Raw genomic sequence first — 22,710 nt, forward strand, 5'->3', positions numbered from 1 at the left:
CATACATTTAAAGCACATCACTCTCTCCCAAATACTGTAATCCTGGGAACTGTGGCTACCCCTTAAACTACAGTTCCCATGTTTATGATTATTATTTGGCAGGCAACCATGTGTTTTAAATTTACAGTGCGTATGTAGCCCTAGAGGCAAGAAGCACGTAGCAGAAACAGGGTTGTCTCCAGTGTTAATCCTATATAGAGTAGATCCACTGAAATCAATTGATATTACTAAGGGCCCATCCATACTTGCAAAGAAGTCCTGTACCTGGAAAGTGTTGGTGCAAGGGGGGAAAATAGGTATAAAACAATAATTCCTTGGATGTCAGGATCCAGGTTTGGAGCAAGTACTCTTTGGTGACAGAACCCCAGCAGATATTTAAAATCACAAAATATGCAGCAAAGTAAAGTGCGGGTGGCACTGTGGGTTAAACCACAGAGCCTAGGACTTGCCGATCAGAAGGTCAGCGGTTTGAATCCCCGCGACGGGGTGAGCTCCCATTGCTCAGTCCCTGCTCCTGCCAACCTAGCAGTTCGAAAGCCTGTCAAAGTGCAAGTAGATAAATAGGTACCGCTCCGGCGGGAAGGTAAACGGCGTTTCCATGCGCTGCTCTGGTTTGCCAGAAGCAGCTTAGTCATGCTGGCCACATGACCCGGAAGCTGTACGCCGGCTCCCTCGGCCAATAAAGCGAGATGAGCGCTGCAACCCCAGTCGGTCACAGCTGGACCTAATGGTCAGGGGTCCCTTTACCTTTAACGTGCAGAAATATAGGCTGTTAGACCTTGTGAGTTCCAAAACTCTTCAGCATAGGAAAAGACCACACATTTAGTAAATAAAATAATGGTTTACTTACAAACACTAAAGGTTATGTTCGTGTGCTTTTCCATACATCAGTCAGAAAGGTTGCACAGGCGGTAAAACTTAATTTAGTTGCAAAGTGGTGAAAGTTCCTAAATTATTGGTATAGGAACTCAACAGTGGTTTGTGAGAGCCATGTGGTCTGAGCTTGGGGCAACCAACTCAAACCTCCTCACATGTTGAGCTCAGATAGGCTGAAGGAGAACGAAAGCTTTATTACCTAATCCCTTCCAAGGTGAGCTAAACTTGGCAGGACAGCTTACTCTATGGTCTTAACCCCTTTATGCACTGATAGACTTAAGCATTATTGATTATATGAGGCTGGTTATCCCACAGAAAGCATGGGTCCAAGCAGTTTTCCACTTGTTCCATGCTTTCTAGAGACAGGAGGTCTGAGTGGTTTTCTGTTTGCCCTGCTGCTTCCCCTGGGAAACCACACTCTTTACCACTGAATCAGAGCAAATGTCAATCAACGGAAAACCCAGTTGATGTTTGCTTTGATTCAATGCTAAAGATCAAGTTTCTCTGGAGGAAAGCAGTGGGGCAAGCAAAAATGTGGGCAAGCCCTAATTCAGATTAATTTCAATGGGTCTACTCTGAGTAGGACTTAGTTGGAGACAACCCATATTAAGCTGTCATGTGTCATGTCAAGAGAAATCAAAATAATGGGGGAAATCTGGAGGGTACACAAAACTATTTTATTGGTACATCACATTTTTAAATATTAAAGGACCCTTACAAAAATACCACTCTGTTCTGTGGCATGCTTGAAACCTGAAGTATATTTTGATATGCAGTGAGCCAATAAAATATTTATTTTACCCATGCCCTTCAGATTTAATCTTCTTCCCATTTCATTTCCCCCCTCTCTTATACCGAGTCAGGTTATTGGTTCATTCAGCCCTGGGATGGGAAATGTATGGCCCTCCATATGTTACTGGACTTCAAATCCCATCTTCTCAGAGCTTTAGCCCCACTGGTTGGAACTGATGGAAGCTGGAATCTAACAACATCTGGAGAGGCGCAGGCACCCTGTTTCTCCTGTGTCTTAGGAAAGGACCATCGCTGCCTATCTGATGCTGTCTTACCCTTTTAACTCAAAGATGAGGAACCCCTTTCAACTGGAGGGCCAGGTTAAACTGTAGTGAGCCCTCCGTGGGCCACATTTGACTGGTGGACAGAATCAACCACCTGCCAATAACTCAGGTAGATTCAACCCCACCTAAAAGCAGTGCAGCTTGCATTCAACATCCATTTGAACGATGCCAACCAGGAGCCACATTTCAGAGAGATCAGTGTGTGCTCCCAATTCTTCCCTCGCAAGGACGGTTTGCATTTGGTACCATTTAAATTGTTTGGCAGGCATCAGATCCACTTGGGGGGGATCTGATCGGGATCCAATGTTTAAACCTGGCACCCAGTGCAAACTTCACTTGGAAAGGAACAACAAATGGGATCAAGCATAGACAAAACAGGTCAAATTAAGCCTGATTAGGTCCATAGGCCAGAAGTTCTTAACTAATCCTCATCTTAACCTAGGACATTCAGCGTGCAATGGTTGTTTCCCTCCATAATCACCTGAGTACCTTCAACCATTTATTTAAATTTTCTGCATAGTGGAGATGGGGAGAGGGTTTACTTTCTTTCCATTACTCACATCCCCAGCACCTTATGGAGGACGATTAATACCATGAGTGGTGCTACGCGTGGGCATAGCCAGAGAGGGGCAGGGGGTGCAGCTCCCGCCCCCCGATCAAGTAAATAAATAAATAAAAACTTAACTACCTGACCAGTTGTGTCACAGATAGCTCAGTTCTGCTCCCAACAAAAGTCCTGCCCCCCAAAAAATCCTGGCTATGCCCATGGTGTTATGAGGGGGGAAATGGGGGGCACAGAAAGGGCTGAGTATATGTTAATGACAGTTCAGCAATGGGGTGGTGAGCAACCTCCTTGTTTTGGGGAGCCACTTGCCCCCCTTTTGGCACTGCCTTATGTAGATCACTCCATTAGCCACAGCCATGCCCTCACCATGCTCTTCCCTTCCTAATTTACATTTTGTTATCAGCCCCTTTATAATATTTATTGCATCCTCATCATTTGCTTTTGCTTATCTGAAAGCCACTTGGGCCAGTCACTCTCTCAGCCTAACCAACCTTACAGAGTGGTCCTGAGGATGAAACGGGTGTGATCATCCTGAACCAACAAAAATGTGTAGTCATTTAATGTGTGGTAATTTAATCTTAATCCAGTTAAAAGCTGTAAGTTTTTTTAAATAGGTATGCTTGAAGGGGCATTAGAGGAAAGAATTGTGATATTTATTTTTTAGACCTCTTGCAACCTCTGCTTTAGTTTTTTTTCCCAATCTTCGTCTCCCAAGGTTGCTTCACACATTTACACAGTAGAAAACTTGGGATTGGTTCCAAGTGTACTAGTGAGGGCAGGAGCCTCAGAAAACTCGAGTGTCCTGTACAGCCCCTCTCTATGACAGCAAACACAGTTCCTGCATTCACACGTTCATTTTTACACGTGTGCGTGGAGGGGTAACTTGTGAACTGGTAGTCCTCCTTTCGCCCTTCCTCTGAGAACCTCTCAGCCTTTATCTTCCTAAAACGTCTGAATCCCTTTGATAAAACTCGGCTTCCCCAGTAGATTCGTGACTTAAAGCTCTCCCTTCTATGTCTCTCTCTCAATAAAAAGCACAATCTTCCACCGAATTTCCCCTCCACTGAGGTAAAAAAAAATAAAAAAGGACAAGCATCTACTGTATGAGTGAACTCCATCGCCTCCCTTTTTATAGCTCCCTGCGGAAGGTTCCGTCATCGTTTTACTTTCTCCCTCCGCAAGAGGGAGCACCCGTGTATTCCTACGCAGCCGCCGAAAGGACTCCTGAGGAACATTCTTAGGACAGAGCTCTGAGACAGATAGAGAAATAATTCCTTTTTCGAACGCTAATTGGCTGCCTCCGCCGCTGCCGTCCCACCTTCGCGATGCCTTTCCTTAATTGGATTGGCCGAGAGGCACCCCGAGATTGGCAGGTGAATCCTTTCCACAGACCCCTCCCACCTCGGCTTGAGGACAGACAGCTCAAGCCGCCTATCGGCTTTCGCATTCGCCCGGCGAGCCGACATCTCCCCGCGTCTGATTGGAGGGCGTCGAGCGGGTACGGGGGCGGAGCCTTCCCCTCTGGGTGGAGGGAATCGATTCCAGCCCCTTCTCTCGCCAGTGTAGCCGCGACACTCCTGCAAGGCGGATCGGTCCCTCTTGTTATCCTCGCCCTTTTCTCTCTCCCTTCTCCCCGCCCCGCCGCCGCTCCTCTCTGTGATGCCGCTCTTCCCCGGCCTGGGGGCTCCGTGATGGGGCTGGGCGGCCTCTGTCCCGCTGGCTTCGTCGCCGCTCGTTGTCCCCCGCCAGGCTGCTGATTTGACGGCGGCGCCGGTGTCGCCTCCGCCATTGACTGCACTGAGGTAAAAGGGGTGGGGGTGACGGGCGGTTGTTGGTCACGTGAGAGGGTGGGGGGAAGGGAGGGAAAAGAGCTGGTGGGGGGAGGGGCCCATCCTTGAAGCCTCCCTCCCCCCCCTTTCCTTTTCATCCATATGGTCTCAATCCCGGCTTTCCCCTCCCCACCCCGCCCTGTCCCCAAATTTTCCATTGGGGCTGTGGCTCCGCGGTCGGGGCATCTGCCTCTAAAGGGCCAAAGCCCTTGGCAGCATCTCCAGGTAGGGCTGGCCTGTCTTTGAATACTCTCCCCGGGAGAGTTGCTGCCAGTCGGAGCGGGCAATACTGAGCTGTTGGGCCAAATGGCCTGACTCAGAAGTATAAAGCAGCTTCCTATGTGGGCGGCCCCCCCCCAAAAAAAAGCCACCCAGGAAGGGATAATGTAGGTGGATCTGCATGTGCGGAAAGGGGCTTGCCATTTCTTTCTCCCCCCCTACCCCAAATTATCCTCTGTCTCTCTCCCTTCTCCTTGCCCTGTCTTTCCTCCAACTGTTTTCAGCCCCCCCCCCCCACAATTGAGGGGATCAAGTGGATGGAGGGATGGGGTACACAAAGGTGGATATGGTTGATCCCTGGGTTGGTTAGGTGATGACACCCCACTCCTTCCATATTAATCCATGTAGGGGGGTGTTGTTTCTCCCTGGCAAACATATGACCCCAAGTGACTTATCCAAGAGAATGGTGGCTGTAGTGTGATTAGTATTAGTAGTGAAATGATAATAGTTGTTAATAATAATTAATCATGATTTTCATACTGCCTTTCATACTGCCACTTGCAAACATCAGAGGCATAATAAAATATAATCAGCTCAATATAAGATGTAGTAATAACAAATTAATATTAAGTATAATTATGTATTTGGCTTTTAAACCTTCTTTTTCCTGCCCCCCCCCCGAATGTTAGGGTCTGGAATACATACATACATATGTTACAAATGACCTTCCATTGATGCCTCTTTTAAGTAGGTGTTAGCTCCACTGATGGCTTACACCCCAGTAAGTGCAAGAGGAGGCCGTTCTTTAACCTTTAAATTCAAAATACCTGTGCTCCAAAGATATTGTTGGATCCTAGCTGGCTGAGGCATTTAGGGGGTGGGAATCTCTATGGGATGTGTCATTGGAAGAATGGGGGCAGAGGTGTGTGTATGATAATGGCACATAATTCATGCATATAGCTGTGTATATATACAAGGTATGGATTAAGTATGCCTAAGTGTATCACTGACTCACAAGATTGTGTGCTGAACTGCAGGATACAGACATAGCTAGAAACTAAAAACCTTTTTAAATTCCTAGCAGTTAGAAGACTGTGATTTTCCAGCCCTGATATATCTGTGCAGCTAAACAAATAAACATGTCTCTTGTATACTGTATATTTATTGTAATCAGCAATTTCCTTGCACTCTCCTTCCTCTCCTTTGAACAGACTAGGAACAACCCTGTCATCCTATTGACTTCTTTTCCTTTGCCAGTTCCAGTTTTTCTCCCCCCAGTCAATTCCAAATGGAGATTCCTTACAGTCCCCCCTTCTTATTACTAATTCCAAGTTCCTCCCAGAGGCATTTTTATATTGGGACCATACATAGTTTGAGATCTCTTGATTGCCTGGTCTCTAAATATTCACAGAGAATGCCTCTCAATCTAGCCAAATTTGAATCATCATTCTTTTTTCTTTATTTATCTCCCTCTCTCCAATCCCCCCCCCCCCGCTTCCCTAGTGACATCTAATTTAAGATCCCAACAACATAACCATCATAGGAAGTTGCTGTGATGGTGGTTGTCAGTGACACCCCTCAAAATAAAGCATTTATACTTCACAGTTCCCTAGCTCCATCACAGATATATTTTGTGAATCTCTGCAAATCTCAGTAAATACTTCCCTCAATAAAGAAATCCCTTTGAATCTCAGCCCCCCCATCTCCATCAGTTCTGCCTCCAGTTTCCCCACTGTGAATGCTCTGAGAGAACCCTCTCCTGAGTGGGACCCGTAGCCTCATATTTATTTTAAGAGAGCAGTTTTCAATGTTTGCATCCTTTTTTGCTGAAGCTCTGTTGCAGCTTCATCTTTTAAGCAGGGCGGGGTTTGAAGCAGAATTCTCCTTCATTCTATGTTAATTTCTGTCTCTACCCCAACCCCAATTTCCTACAGCAGTGAATTGTTTGGGAAATGCAGGAACCTCGGTGTTTGTCTTTTCCCTACCTCTCCCCCCAGCTTTTCCTCTTCTCTGCCATAAACAGCTGCCGTTTTGTTTTGATGCGTTTCCCCACCCCCCTTTCCTCTATATCCAGCACAGCACAATTACGGGGCAGCCATATTGGGATGATGATCCGACAGTCCTCTAGGAGCTTAATCAGGGATGGGGCAGAAGGTCAAAAAATACTATTTTGGAATCAATGGCTTTAGTGCAAATGCTCACCGGGTTTCATGGAGTTGTCTGCTAATTGTCATGGCCTGCTTGCATCTTCATAGTTGTGCCTGTACCTGCTCAAGTTGAATTTTCGAGGGTGGGGTTGTAGGACTCTGTGAGTTGCCTTTTTATATTGTACATCTCTCTCTGTGTATTATATTATGTAATATTTCTTACTGTGAAATTTGATGTTTCTCTGTATGGAGCAAAGATTTTAAAGCTTTTGCCCTAGTCCTTCCATCCTCCTTTTCCTTTTGTCTCCATCTTACTGGCTGCACACAGTGACTGCTATGAATTTTTATTTATTATAAAGTGCTAAGTGGATATTCAACTCTATAGAAATAGATTATGACGATGGAAGGTATTTAAGTGTCTCTGTCATACAGCTTCCATAGCTGTAGGAGTATGAAGGAAAAAATGTGGTTTTGTGACTGATGCCTAACTTGATAGCATTCAGATGCTTGGTACTGCTGCTTTCATTTAAATTTAAAACGGTTACCAGTCTGTATTAAGATGATAGACACCAGGCCTCTGCCTGTCTCTTTCCCTGTTACACAACGTAAAATTTTACACATACTCTCTATGAGTATTCACACATACTCTCTCTGTCCTGGATGCTTCTAAGTTAACTTTGCATACATTAATCTCTGACCTGGTTTCAGTTGTCATCTTAGTCATGGTGAGATTTTTGTCGAAGGTGGTCAGATTTTAATTCAAAAGGTAACATGCATTGCCCTTAATAGTTTTAAAGGCCAGCTTTGGCTTCCCATTAATTTATCTGTCTGGTTTGTGGAGCTTTTATATGGTTGTGTGTACTGTGTGCTAGGGAAACATAGAAAACACATGAAGCCAATCAAAAATATTTGCTTGGGTTTGTTTTAGATAATATTCCTGGAATTAATTCCACCCAATGATTTGGTATTTGTCTGGCAGGGACTAGGATGGAAGATGCAAGAGAAAAAGTGGAGGGCATGAAGATAGAGGTGTGGTACCCAGCAGGCCTGAGTAACCTTTTTGAGAGGTTTAGTCCTCCAGTAGAAGTGATGGCTAATTGTTTTGCTGAACTAGCTGTAAAGTTTTTGCCAACTCTGCTAGAAAAAGCTTTTGGACTCTTGCATTCCTGGCCAGCCAGGGGCCCTTGGGATTTTTGAAAGGTCGTTACATTTTGATTTGAGTATTAAGCCGAGAGGTGCAAAATAAGTCAAATGGTTTAAAATGCAGTCACCATTAAAATGGCCACAAACCTGGACAGCTTTAAAAGGGGATCAAGCAGATCATGGAGAATAATGGCCAGTAGTCATGGTGATATTGCCTCCATTATTGGAGGTGGTATGCCTCTGAATGCCAGTTGCTGGGGTTCGCGATTGGGAAAGTACCTTTATGTACATGTCCCACTTGTGGGCTCCTCATTGGCATCTATGAGAACAAAATGCTAGACTAGTTGGGCCTTTGGTCTGATCTAGCAGGTCTCCCCTGTTCTTACACACAGGCACACTCAATAATCTAAGCTGGTGCTAATCATTACATATAATAGTAGTGAATCCCTAAGAAGCCCTAAGATATGAGTCCTGAACCTACTACTGGTCACTGAGTGACCCTTAGTTCTAGTTTTATATGAGAGGGAGGACAAAAACTTCTCTCCACTGGGAACATACATGAAACGGATGAAGAACCTGTCACCCTCTAAATGTTGGACTCCCAATTCGCATCAGCCCCAGCCAGCATGACCAGTGGTCAAGGCTCTTGGGAGTTGGAGTTCCAACAAACTGTGGAGGGCACCACGTTTTCCATCCTTAGACTAGTATCTGGCCAGTCTGTCATTTGTTTTTTTTTTTAAGTTTTAGCCTCTGCTGGTCTCTCATGTTCAGAATGGTATGTCACTGTCAGTTTTTGAGTTGGGAAGTAAATAATAATAATAATAATAATAATAATAATAATAATAATTTATTTATACCCCACCCATCTGGCTGGGCCTCCCCAGCCATTCTGGGTGGCTTCCAACCAAATATCAAAATACAGTAACATATACTTCATAATGTATTCTTTTCCTTCCCCATCAAAAAAAGAAAAAAAAGAGAAAAAGTTACATGCATTGGGAAGCAGACAAAGTGGTTTCACCCTATTGTGCGGGATGGGGAGTGTGGCTCACCCTTTGTGATTCAGTTTATAAACTGGAACATAGGAAGCTACTTTACACCAGTCAGTTTATTTGTAAATCTAGCCTAGTATTGGCTACATTGGCTGGTAGATGTGTCTCAGGTAGAAGGTCTTTCCTGTCACCTCCTCTTGACATCCTTTTAACTGGTAATTCCAGAGATTGCATCTGGGACCTTTTCACACAAAGCAGGTGCTCAACCTCTGAACTTTAGTTTGCCAGTTGTCAGATGACTTTGATAGCTGCTTCCTTAGGCAAACAACTTTAACACCTTTTACAAGGTGTTGTGAGGCTGGAGGCTGTGCCTTACTTGTGTGAAACCTTTTTAGTTCCATATATCACTTAAACACAGATGAAAGTACCCAAGCTTCATTATTGCACCTTTTCAAATTGCATCAGTAATTAATGTGTTTTGCTGAAAATGCTCCTAACAACTGGGATGTAGGGAATAATATTAATAATAATAATAATAATAATAATATACCACCATTTGAAGATCACGGGTGGGGGGGGGGTTCACAACATAAAAATACAAAACAAGAACACAAAATACAAAATGAAACCAAAATAAACCAATAACCCGCCCTCCCAGAAACACATTTAAAAGACCATGGAATGTTAATCAGTCAAAAGACTGGTAACAGAGAAATGCTTTTGCCTGGTAATGTAATGAAGGTAGAAGGCAAGCCCCCCTGGGGAGAGCATTCCACAAATGGGGAGCCACCGCAGAAAAGGCCCATTCTTATGTTGCCACCCTCTGTACCTCTTGTGAAGGAGGCAGATGAAGAAAGGGCCTCAGTTGATGGTCTCAGTGTCTGACTTGGTTTATATGAGAATAGGTGGTCCTTGAGGTATTGCTGTCCTGAGCTGTTTAAGGCTTTTTAGGTCAAAAGCAACACTTTGAACTGGGCCCAGAAACTAATTGGCAGCCAGTGCAGTCAGGTCAAGATCAGTGTAATATGCTGAAATCGTCTTGCCCTGGTGAGCAACCTGGCTACTGGATTCTGCACCAGCTGAAGTTTCTGAATCATCTTCAGAGGCAGCCCTGCATATAAATGTGTTGCAGTAATGTAACTTAGAGGTTACCAGAGCATAGATGACAGATGTTAGGCTATCCCTGTCCAGATATTGGCACAGCTGGGCCACCAGCCAAAGCTGATGGAAAGCACGCTGTGCCACTGAGGCCTGAGCCTCAAGCGACAACAAAGGGTCCAGAAGTACCCCCAAGCTGTGTACCTGCTCCTTCAGAGGGAGTGTAACCTCATCAAAAGCAGGCAACCTACCATTCATCTGGTTTAGGGTACTGCCCACTGGATTCAGCTTCAGTTTGTTGGCTCACATCCAATTCATGACCGAGGCCAGACAATGCTAATGCCACACCTGCAGATGTAAAGGAGAAGTAGATTATAGGTTGCCTTCCCATCCTGCAGCTGTCAACTTTTCTTTCTTTGGGGCCTAAAATTGTTTTCTGGGAGACAATGTGGAGTTGTGTCTCTCAGAAGGACAGGCCTAAATAGTCAGAATCACTGTTTTTTGTTTGGTAGCTTTTAGTCTAGTTCCTTTAAAAATCTTTTTTCCCTTCTAACAAGACTCTGGAACACTCTGTTCAGCAGCCTATTCCATTTTTCAGTGGTTTCGTCATCTGCACAGGCATTAAAGCAGGACTTCAGATGGCAGTGTGTGAGCTTACTAAAGAAGGCTTGTTCAGAAGAATGGTGTATTGAAATGTTGTTTCCCAGCATGCTTATTTAGTCAGGCTACACATTTTGCATATTGAAGTCAGAGAGGGGATAAAATTGGGCAAGTGTGCCCCCAATCTCACGTTTGACCTCTCAATAAATTGGCCCGTCTCTTTAAAAACAAATACACCCAGCAAACACAAAACACTGACTGTTTTGCATCTTCGCATGTTCTCTGTTCTGAGATTTTGCATTCTAAAGTGATGGTGCTGTTCAAGAGAGAAGGAACACAATACCTGAATCGTGATGGAGTAAAGCAGAAAAAAAGTCAATGAAGCAAAAGACCCTATTTATTTCTAACACATTTGAAGTCTGCTACAAATGTGCATAAGAGCAAAAGAAGAGTCTGGTGGATCAGGCCAATGGCCAGTGTTAGAAATTAGCCAGGCACCAGGCACATTTTGTGACTGGTGCAGGTCCAGTTGTGACCATGTGGAGATCTCTGGATGCCAGGTTGGCGACTGACATCTCCATCTGGTTGGTCCTTCTAACTTTCTTAAGCAGGTAAGCCAGGCATGGCGAAACTTGGCCCTCCAGCTGTTTTGGGACTACAATTCCCATCATCCCTGACCACTGGTCCTGTTATCTAGGGATGATGGGAGTTGTAGCCCCAAAACAGCTGGAGGGCCAAGTTTGGCCATGCCTGAGGTAAGCAGAACAGCTTATTTATTGCATTTATATCCCACCTTTTCTTCTGCAAGGAGTATATGGTTCACTCCCTTCTCAGTTAACCTCACAGGTCATAGCGATTAAGAGGCTGTGGCTGGCCCAAGTGAGCTTCATGACTGAGTGGGGATTTGAACCCTGGCCTCCCAGGTCCTAGTCTGACACTAACCACTACTCCACACTGACTTCCTAGAGTCCTTCTGCTATGAGGCAGCTATATAAATTAAGTAGGTAAATTAATATGAGGAAAACAAAACATCACTTAGAAAAAGATCTGAATTGTTTTCCTTGAAGCTTGAGTTTATGTTATTCTGGATTGTTTTATTTGATGTTTCAATGTGTTGTAAACCATTCTGAGATTTTGTTTTCTTTAAAATATCAAGCGGTATAATAATGAAATAATTCTTACTCTTATTATTAACAACAACAACAAATCCCATTGTAAAAAGCGTGCCTAGACATTCTGTGTGGTGACTGCAACCTAGAACCAGATGCCAGTGTGATGTATGCACACAGGATTCAAGCAAGATGCAAGCATTCTTTCCTCCTGTGATTTCCAACAACTGCTATTCAGAAGCATTAGTGCCTCTAACTTTGGAGGCAGAGCACAGCCATTATGGCTAATAGCCTTCAATAGTCCTCCTCCATGAATTTGTCTTGTTTGTGTGGTATGAATCCAATGAATTATATCCAAGTTTGAAGAACAGACCAGCTTGGTAACTGATGCACAGTAAACCAGAGGTGTGAGATCCATCACTTTCCAGATGTTGCTGGACTCCAATTCCCATCATCCCTGACCATGGTCATGCTGGCTGAGGCTGGTGGGAGTTGGAGTCCAACAACATCTGCAGTGAGGAATCTCATAAATGAAGTAGCTTTGAATGGGTAAATGCTGGATTTTCTCATTCTGTTTTTTTTAAAAATATTTTTTATTAACCGGCCAATCAAATCAAATTAAATCACATCACATAAATTCCGAATTACAAAGCCGAATTTTAAATTTTGTTGTTGAGGGGACCCATATTTCAAGTTCCGAAGGGGGATTCTGATCATCTTCTTGCTACTGCTTTAATGTCCAAATCAGTCCAAACAGAGTTCATAATTCTATCCAGTCTTATCTTGCTTTTTCCACATCACATCTTGTTCATATATTTTCTCTTTTTTCTTTATGATCTCTTCTGATAGTCTCCTTAAGCCGATAAACACCAATAATAATCCTGTGTGAATTTTTCCATTCTTCCAATCCTCAAATCGAGATGGTTTCCATATATCATCGCCTTCATAGATAACATCGCTCTTTCCATCATTAATTACAGAACTGTCATTCTTAAGTCCCTCTGAGGAGTTTCACCCACAATATAAAAACAGCTCTATTTCTCTATTTCTCCTCCCAGACTTAAGTCCTCTGACAGAACTTCCCAATATGGCGACGGCATTTTTAACTACGTCATTCCAAAGCCCTTATACATTCCACGCTCTTCTTAAAACATGCTTTGGTTCGAAAGTTTATCTCCACACAGCCTTAAATCCACAGCTTAAGTCCTTAAAACGACATTTCTGACTTGTGAGGGGAGGGGATTCTTGTTTAATCACATAAGGAAAGAAAGGAAAGGTTTTTTTCCCCTCCCCCATTAGTCATCAGTCCCTTTACCATACTGAGTCTTGGCGTATCTTCTCATAATCTGTTCCTCCAACTCGTCTTGTTTTATCAGCGATCTCTTCTGTTAGCAGTCTTTACTCCCCCTCCTTCCTTGAAATATGTGCATTCGCGTCATCCAAATTGTTTCTTTTGAAGTTCTTGCAGCTAGTGGCGCGGATCAGAGACGGCATCCAGGAGCGCTGAAATCCCACAGGAGGGCTTTGTACCTAGTGCCCCCATCCCCACAAACTCAGGGGTGGTATAGGGCACAGCAGGCAAGGGCAGTCCCCCCCCACCATCCTGGGGGGGGGGTAGGGAGGCTAATTACTCTCATCATAGCCTCCAAATTACCTCGTGTGGGTCGGAGAGATGTTATTGTCAGCATCTTCTGATGCGCCCCCTAGTGGCCCCCCCGGATTTTCTCATTCTGTTGGAGGCTGTGCTATACTCTGATTCTTTAGCAAAATTACCAGTGTAATGCAAGCTATTATGGTAGAGATGAGATTTATTATTGGAAAGAGCAGTTTTAGTCATCAGTGTGCAATCCCTGCTCAAGGATGAGGAAGGCTGTATCTTCTTTGTGGTGTAAGGAGCTACAAAAGGACACTTAAGTTGAGGATTCCAAAATACTTAATGTACCTTCTATGCTATTACCAGAAGTTTTTTTGTCCATTAATCCAAAGTGCTTTTAGTTCTGTTCCAAGACAGCTAAATTGATGATAATGAAAGACTGTAGAAGGCAAAGGTTGTACAATATTGCAGTATTAACATTCATGCATCTCTGCTGTCTTCATCTCTTGGTTTGTAACTTACGGATTTTTGCAGACACACCTACAAGCTAATATGTAACTTTCTTGTTTTGATGTGGCATGAGGAATTGTGAGTTAGCTAGCAGCCAATACTCGTGTTATTTGGTGGGTGGGGGAAATGACCTGTCTCCTAAATGTATAGCTACTGTGAGATATAATAGTTGTCCAGTTAGCTATACTACTCAACAGTGGACAAATACCTGACTAATAAGATGACACATCCAATTCCTTTATTTCACTATGCAACCTGTCTTCATTGTGAAAAGGGGCCATAGTGTGAAAAAATATGGGGGTGCAGTAAGGAGTCATTTAATCTTTAAAAGCAAACCTACTTAGTTTGCACTTTCTAAAACAGTATGTGAACTGAAAAGCAGCCATCCTTCAGGATTTGCATTTCTTTGCATTTGCCATGTGTTCTCCAGGCAAGTAGTGTGTACAAGAATGCATAGACTAGGGTAAAGTCTATATGAAAAAAACATGTAAAAATGCATTCTGTTAGGAAATGAATTCTTTTTTATAAAAATGTTTATATTAGGCAGATTTGTATGCAAACATGTCTATTTTAGGATAAATTTGTTTGTTTGTTTCAAATGCACCATGAACGGTAAGCCAGAAATAAACTGAGAACAAACTTTGGTTTGTTTATGATTTACTGCTCATGGTTTGTTTGAAAGAAACAAACCATGATCCAGGTTTGGATGACATGAAAAGTCATTCTATGGCTTGTTTGAGTCACGTGGGTGTTACATGGGAGGGGAGAAGCCACATGATGACTCACGTGTTAAAGGAGAGAAATGTTCACAAGTAAGCTATGGTTTAATACAAACAGTGGCTTATTATTTCTAAGGGAATGCAGCCCTTGACAAGAAAAAAGGCAAATCTCCATGCCCTAAAGCAAATCTCTCTCTGGGAGAATCCTACTTTAGGCGCTTAAAACAAAGTGAACAATATCCTCAATTGCCTCCTGATCACAGTCTTTACTTAAGAGAGTCTAGTACAGTATATCTTTTGTCAATGTAGGCTAAACTGAAGATAGCATCTCAAAATGAAGAGCTGTAGAACGTTTTCTCAAAGGAATGGAATGTTTAATTCATAATAATAAAGTTTACCACACTCTACATTCTTTATAACATAGTGCCATTGTGAAAACTGAGTATTGTGGATTTCCAGTTGTAATTTTACCGGTAGGCCGTCTGTGTATAATTTATTGTGTATATTTGTGTATAAGATGTTAGATTTTTTGTCTAAATAACTATGAATAGCCTTCAGTTGGATGTCCTTTTGGTGTATCCTGTGTTAAACGAAGCTCAAATTATTTATTTTTTCAAACAAGGAATAGCAACATAGACCAGAAAAGGACAGCCGTGTCAGTAAATAGAACAAGTTAATAAAAGGAGAGGATGCTAAATGATATCTCCAGTCTCTCCGTTAGCTGATTCAGGATTAGTTGTTCTCAAGCCTATCTGCGGAAACACAATAATTTGCCCACAGTGTACTCTCTCCCCCAGCTAAACTGCATTTTTCGCTATGGCTATTTGCTCCTGGAACTTGGTGATTTGGGCTATTTGCTTTGTTAGCCAGCAGCTGCGAGGATAGAAATGTTTCAAACAGAAACCTGCTTCCCTCCCTCTTTTCTACAGAATCAAGGAGGGAGGAGCTGTTTTTAGGGTGACTTCAAAGGCAAAGCCACCTCAGCAAGTATTTTAATTTTTATATACTCTGTGAATGGAGGAAATCCCTGGGGTTGTGTAGGTTTCTTTTAAGCTTTCCACATGTACCGATAAAATGAACAAACAGCACAAAGAACGGCTGTCCTTTTAATCCCTCTGAGTCAGGAGTGATGTCAGTTTGCAGGCTCCATGTTTTCTCCTTGAGGGAGGGGCTGGAAACAATAATTTCCCCTGAAAGCTATTACTTGACAGTGGCTAGCGAGAAGGAGGGTAACCCTGGATACGCTCGGCCTCCATGATGCCAAAAAATATGAAATTTGTCTGTAGGGGGGTATCTAATGAGCTAAGCTATTATCCTAGCAACCATCAAGATGTCTGGAATGTATTTTCAAATCATTGAATTTCCGTCTCTCTCTCTCTCTCTCTCTCTCTCTCTCTCTCTCTCAAGATAACTCCAGGAAAGAAAAAGCTGTGGAAGTCCTTCGCTCATAATTTCTGGAGTACACACAAGAGAACTGCAAAATGTCAGGCGCTTCAGTCAAGGTGGCTGTCCGGGTCAGACCCTTTAATTCCCGAGAGACCAGCAAAGAGTCCAAATGCATCATACAAATGCAAGGCAACTCAACCAGTAAGTTTGGTGCAAATCTTCAAATGGAGTGGTTTTTCCTTGATTGCAAATTGGTTACTGTCTAGCTTATGTCATTGACAAATGGTTCATTTAAGGAAGTCCTTTCTTTATGTATGTCTTGTGATAGTTTTTTTTGAAAGGCACTATAAGTTGCTTAAATGCATTTTTGCTTATTAATACTCTTTCTCTTACTGTGGATATGTCAAAAGCAGAAACGTGATTTGGAGACTTCCTTTTCTTTGGCAACATTGCACGATCATATCTGTATGAGTTTTCCTTTGGAAATGGCAGAATGGTTGTCCATTATGCATGTGTGTTTGCTTGAGAGGAAGCTTAAATGCCTTTTGGTCTGTGGCTCCATTTTTGTGGCTTCCAGAATGAGTGTAACAACAGGGATCATCCAGTGTGCAATTTATGGGGTAATTCTGCTATCAGTAAGACAGGTAACCAAGAGGGAGGGAAAGCTGAAGTATTGCTTAGCAACCAGACAGAGTAGCATGATGTTTGCTGAAGTAGCACATCCCCGGATTCTGAGTGTTTTCTGCTGTATGTTTAGTTGAATGACTCCTTGCTATGTACAAGGCCTGAATTGAGAGAGACAAAATCTCTCAAATTATAAGCTGGTTGTAGTCAGTTTCCTCGGTAAAGTGTTATCAGGAGTTCTTTTCTCTCCCATCTATGTTATTTAAGTGAATTTGCTAACAATTCCATGATTAAAGGTGTCCTGGTGTTGTTGTTTTGTGGTCTGGCAGTTTGAACCCCTGGTACATACCTGTCATCATAGATATAACTATGGTAGTTTTCAAGGAACAGAGTTGTAAAGAAATAAATGAATGAGCTCTGAGGATCAAGCTGTAGCCGCTTCAGTAGGGAAAGGCTTCGTTTGCATCTTTCTTTTGAACTGATTTTGCTGGGAATGTTCTGACCTGCAGCCTTTTGGAGAACGTCTCCAGGCAGACAAAAGCAAATTGAAATAGCAGGTGGTCAGACTTAAGTCACTTCAAGCCATTTAATAACTGTGGGAAAGTAGCATTAGAGATATCCTGGAGCCTTTGTCATCTGAGGGTGGGCTTTTCTAGTGTGCTATTAGGTAGGAATTATGCAAGGAATGTTCAGAAAAATGGATCTTCTGAAAAGGAGAAAGTGGAAAGGGAAGAGGCTGCTTTTCAGGCGGTAATGGGGGGACTATTTTCACACGCTTTTACAGGCTCTTGTGTCCCCCCCACCCCACCCCACCCCTCTTGTGTTCTTACTGAGCGGCATGAAAGTGTGTATAGAAATATAGGTAAAGGTAAAGGTACCCCTGCCCGTACGGGCCAGTCGTGTCCGACTCGAGGGTTGTGCGCCCATCTCACTTAAGAGGCCAGGTGCCAGCGCCGTCCGAAGACACTTCCGGGTCACGTGGCCAGCGTGACGAAGCTGCTCTGGCGAGCCGGCACCAGCGCAGCACACGGAAACAACGTTTACCTTCCCGCTATAAAGCAGTACCTATTTATCTACTTGCACTTTGATGTGCTTTTGAACTGCTAGGTGGGCAGGAGCTGGGACTGAACGACGGGAGTTCACCCCGCCGCGGGGATTCGAACCGCCGACCATACGATCGGCAAGCCCTAGGCACTGAGGTTTTACCCACAGCGCCACCCGCATCCCTGTATAGAAATATACACTTCTTTAAAAGGAGTCCATAACCTCTAATCCCAACCTTCCCCCCCCCCCCCCGCAAATACCATGTGAATGATAGCAGAATATCTCCTGTTCCAGCCTGGGTGTGTGGTGTTGTATCTAGTCCATGTGCTGCAGTGCTTAGAGCAGTGGTGAACAACTCCTTTCAGCCTGAAGACTGTGTTCCCTGGTGGGCAGCCTTTTGAGGGCCACATGCCAGTGGTATGCAGAGCTGAGGCAAAACGGGTGGAACAGCAAATAGGAATTTTATATTTCATTTCTACACACACACATTCACCCACCCACCACTCCTCTCTATCCTCCATCCGGGCGAGTGAAGGACATTATATCAGAATTCAAAGGCACATTCTAGCTAGGCAGAAACTCTCTGGGTGTGATGCAGGGGCCAGTGAGGGGTGTAGTGTGTGGCCAGGGGCAAGACAGTTTCAGCATATTACACTGATTGTGGCTCAGCTGCACTGGCTAGCAATTAGTTTCTGGGCTTTGAATTACAAACAGCTCAGGACTGCAGTATCTCAAGGACTGCCTGTCCCCATATGGACCGACTTGGACACTGTGATCATCACCTTGAGGCCGTTTTTCATGTGCCACCTTCACGAAAGGTCCGGAGGGTGGTAACATGAGAATGGGCCTTTTCTGCATTGGCACCCCGTTTGTGGAATGGCCTCCCCAGGGTGGCTCTTCTGGAACAAACAATAATAACATCTAGAGTAGAACATTAGAGGTTTGTCTGATTATTGGGAAATTGGGAGTGGGGTGAGTGTTTGGGGAGATGTATGATTTAATTCAGCATGGGTTGACTCCTGTGTTCTGCTTTTAAAACATGCCAGCTATGCATTCTCTTTGGGCTGAGCTTGATTGGGGTCTTAGTTGTCTGTCAGTAATTAAAAAAAACCCAAAGTCAATTGACTCTGGAGTGACATAGATTATCTCTTTTCTGGGTATACTAGTTGAATATTGAACTGTAATTTTGACTGAATCTGCGTATGGCTTTGGCCTGGACTGAGCATAACCATGGTTTGTTTAACAAACCACATGTTAATCATGAGATATTCCATAATCTAAGAAGCCACGGCTTGTTTCTACAGCTTTTGGTTTGTTGTCCAGCTGCTCTTTCCTCAGTAGTTTGATGAACGTCTGGGGTGCAGTGGTCAAACAAACCCATGGTTAAGCGTGCTGGGTTCACATGCAATGCTAACCCACAGTTAAGGGAAACAAGTTTTGTAAGCCACCAACAAATAAGCTCCTAATTGGTTGGTAGTTAGAAACCCATAGTTACACTTTTGGGCAGAGTTCACACATAATGCTAAGGCCTAGTTTAATATAGCGTAAACCAGGTGTTTGTAAATATTTTGTTTAGAAAGAAATAAAAGTTCTTTTCTGTAGTTTCAGAAGTGAGTGAGACAGCATTCTGCAAAGTCTAAAATGTACAAGATACTGAGAAGCCCATGAAAATGCAATGCTATTTCCTGATAAATCTTAATTAGATAACCAGACAGTTTGTTCAGCCCATCTTGTAAGGGCAGCTTAACAATTGCTTGGCATGTTGTGTGGCATGCCTATGCATTGCTAAGGACAAATAGACATTTAGAACTGTTGGAGATACTGGCTTTCGGCCAGGAAAGGAAGTTGCCTCCTCTAGCAAATATGCATGGATTTAAATATTTGGAAGTTGCCAATACAAGTTTCCTTTGTCCTTTTTGAAAGAGGGTGGTACTGCTAGAATTTTACAAGCTGTCCTTAATATTCTATGGAAAGCAGTTTTTAGAAAATATCTGTCCTCTGGTATAATCCACCCTGTTTAAACTTGCAGGTGCAATTAGGATTCATACAGGCTGTAATGTTTCAATGCAGGTGAGGCTACATCATGGTTAAGCCACGGAGCAGTAAGCTGTGATCCTTGCCTCAAGTGCTGTGTCTGAACTGGGTATCATGGCTTGTTTTGCTCCAAATAATTGATGTTCTGAAGCTGAGAACAAAGCTTGGCTTCAGATCATTTTATTTTATTTTTTTGAACAAAACAAACCATGACCCCAGTTTGGCCATAGCGCTGAATCAGGGAATTGTGGCTTGTTGCTACTGCTCACTAATAGGGAGGAATGAAGCAGCAATGATCTGGGCATTCACAGCAATGCCTTAACTAACAGTGGTTTAATCACAACATGCAAATGCAGCCTTTATCTCCTTTCTTTAGCTTTTTTTCGTGTGTGTGTGTATAGAATTGAACAGTGAAATCCTGCAGTCCAGCTGAAATCACATGTACTGTCTGCATTAAGAGGCTGGAATGTTGGCAGCACGCCTGGCCTGCTTGCAGGGCGGTCGGAGCTGATTGCAGATGCTACACAGCAGAAAATTGCTGTCATGGAGGATATGGAAATGAGAATGGGTTTGGGTTGCTGGTGGTGGTGGTGGTGGTGGGAAATGGGGGGAAAGCTGACAGCAGAGGTGCCAACTTGTGAGAGAGATTGGGGAACTAAAGTCATGTCAGGAAGCCGGAGGAGCCAGGGGGCGGAGCAGAACGCCTCAGCAGCGCAACTTCAGTGGCCAGAGGTTCCTCCTTCACCTCCTGCTGCCACTGCCACCATCCAGGGGCTGCATATTCCCTCCTTCCCAGCAGCAGCAGCAACAGCAGGAGGAGCCAGCCACTGAAGCTCCGCCATGCTTGGCTCTGCAGTTGGCCCTGAGTTTTTTGGACATTGCAGGGGCCTGGCCTCCCTCACAAAAATATTGGGGAGTCTAAAAGGGTTGGGCCCCAAGAGTTGGTGCCCCTGACTGGCAGTGGGGTTGCATAGTTGCCTCTGGCAGCTTTATACAGCCAAAACTAAGTTATTTGCAGACCTCTGAACTGCCCCAAAGCTCCAGTAGCTATTAGGGCTAAAAGGAAGAATGGAACCGCAGTTGGTTTCCTGGAGGCAGTTCTTACAGGTGAATGGCTGTTTACCAGCCTTCCATGATGAACATTCTTAGGCTATGTTCTCAGAGGATGACTTTAGCAAATCTCATCTATTTATTGCTGCTTTGTTCTTGATGAGAGCTGGTGCAACACAATTCTTTATAGCAGGTGTTGCCAACCAGATGCTCTGCAGATGTTTCGAATTCTAACTCCCATCAGTCCCAGCCAGTATGGCTGTCTAGGAGGGTTTTTTTGGAGTTCATGTGCTTCCCTCTCTTCTGTGAGGCAGGCTGTAATTTTTTTTGTCCAATCAGGCACACTGTAGTTTTATCATGGTTTGCAGGGTTCATCACAAGCTGTAATTTGTTGGTTCAAATGAAATGGACTTACATTGTGACTAGAAACTGTAGTGTTCTGGTTTGAATGGAAAGTGCAAACTATGGTTTCTTCATACTTGGAAGGAAGTGAAGGAATGGTCTTGTGCAAAGACCTCTTGAAGGCACATTCTCATAGTGCCAAACTATGGATCAGTGATACATTTGAACAAGTCCTTTGTGTAGTGACGTTTCTGGACTGCATCTCCCATTACCCTTGGCCATAGGCCATGCTGGCTGAGGCTCATGGGTGTTGTAGGTCAATAGCATCTGGTATGGACTCCCTTTTTGTTTTGTTTCCTCCTTTTAAAAAGGCACATGAAATGCCTGTCATCCTTAGCTTTGATGTTCATGTAATTGTTAACAGGATAGGGGCTGTTTCACCGATTCAGCAAGTCTCTGTCTATCATGAAGAGAATTCCTTCCTCTTTGGAAAGCAGAACAGCAGCAAACTGTGGGCTATCCTAATGGCAGTAATTCTGGTGCCATTCTAGTGATTCAGCTTCTGGCTGTTCAGTAATGTAATGCACAAAAACAACCCCAGCCAATTGGAAGGAAGTGTTGTTCAGTCATATGACAGCAACTGGGATCGTGCTCCACTCCCAAGCTATTCCTTTTTTATGATTAATGCCTGAAATTGGTTTCAATGTTTGGGGATCCTTTTAAGTCTGTTTTCCTGAAGGGTTTGCTGCATTAAGCCTCCACAGTTGAAGAAACTCCTCCTCTTCCTAGTAACAGCAGAATGCCTCCCCAGAACATTGAGTAAGATTTTCTCCTACAAAGGTCAGCCATCAAGCTTCCTATTTGCATACTAATCTCTGTTTTTTGTAGTTGTTCTTACATTGCTAGTACACTTTCATCACGAAAGAGCTTGGGTGCTGAGGACTCATTATTACAATGAACAGCATTATTTTTGACAGTGCTGGAAGCTGCAGCTGAGTAAAGTATCTAGTGCCTTCATGTTACAGTTCAAAAAAGTCAGAATTGCTTGCACCAAATCTAGAAATTCAGCAGAATATCAACCTATCTACTTGCCTATCTAGCTCCTTCCACCCATAGAATTACACATTTTGATATTTTCTTTATCTAACTGCCATATTTTCATACACCACAAAAGTGTCCCTGAAATAATGGTACTCTATCCTAGTTTTCCAGAGCAATATGGAGCATGTTGGTTTATTTTTCTGTAAAGTTGATATAATTGCCTGATGCTGCCATTGTGTTTAGTAAATGCATGTGCCATCACATCCATCTCTAGCTTTTCACTGGTGGACTGAATTTTAAAGCTAGTTTCACTGCATTTTTGATGTTGTGTGGTTTCTACCCTGTAGCTGGCTCTTAAGCAGCTGGCAAAGCATAAAATACATGGCTGGATGGTGGCACAACTAACTTAAGTTCCAGTGGATTTCAAGCATGACTTAAATTTGGATTCTGCCCAGTAGATTTCCATTATGAATGCAATATATACAACATAGAATCATAGAATTGTAGAGTTGGAAGGGACCCCAAGTGTTATCTGGTCCAGCCCTGTAATGCATTAATCTCAAATAGCTCCTACATGACAGATGACCATCCAACCTCTGCTTAAAAGCCTACAAGGAAGGAGAGTCCACCATCTCTCGTGGGAGTCTGTTCCACTATCAACCAGTTCTTACTGTCAGAAAGTTCTTCTTGATGCTTAGTTGGAATCTCCTTT

At 43.5% G+C, this 22,710-nt stretch overlaps 1 protein-coding gene across 9 annotated transcripts in view; it reads left to right on the top strand.

Annotated features, from left to right (window-relative positions):
• The first annotated feature begins 3,992 nt into the window (after positions 1-3,992).
• Positions 3,993-22,710, top strand: part of KIF1B (kinesin family member 1B) — a 134,647-nt gene continuing 115,929 nt past the window's right edge. For 3 of the 9 annotated variants that reach the window (XM_081015961.1, XM_081015962.1, XM_081015963.1), the window contains exons 1-2: positions 4,041-4,319; positions 15,885-16,064. In XM_081015961.1, coding sequence (XP_080872087.1) covers positions 15,959-16,064 — 106 coding nt within the window. In that variant the 5' untranslated portion in view covers positions 4,041-4,319; positions 15,885-15,958. Of the gene's footprint in view, positions 4,320-15,884; positions 16,065-22,710 lie in introns of all 9 variants that reach the window. The other 6 variants (XM_081015966.1, XM_081015964.1, XM_081015965.1 and 3 more) reach the window with 3 other exon arrangements.

Source organism: Podarcis pityusensis (assembly GCF_964106645.2).
Source record: "Podarcis pityusensis genome assembly, chromosome: 8".
In the NCBI taxonomy this organism is placed as follows: domain Eukaryota; kingdom Metazoa; phylum Chordata; class Lepidosauria; order Squamata; family Lacertidae; genus Podarcis; species Podarcis pityusensis.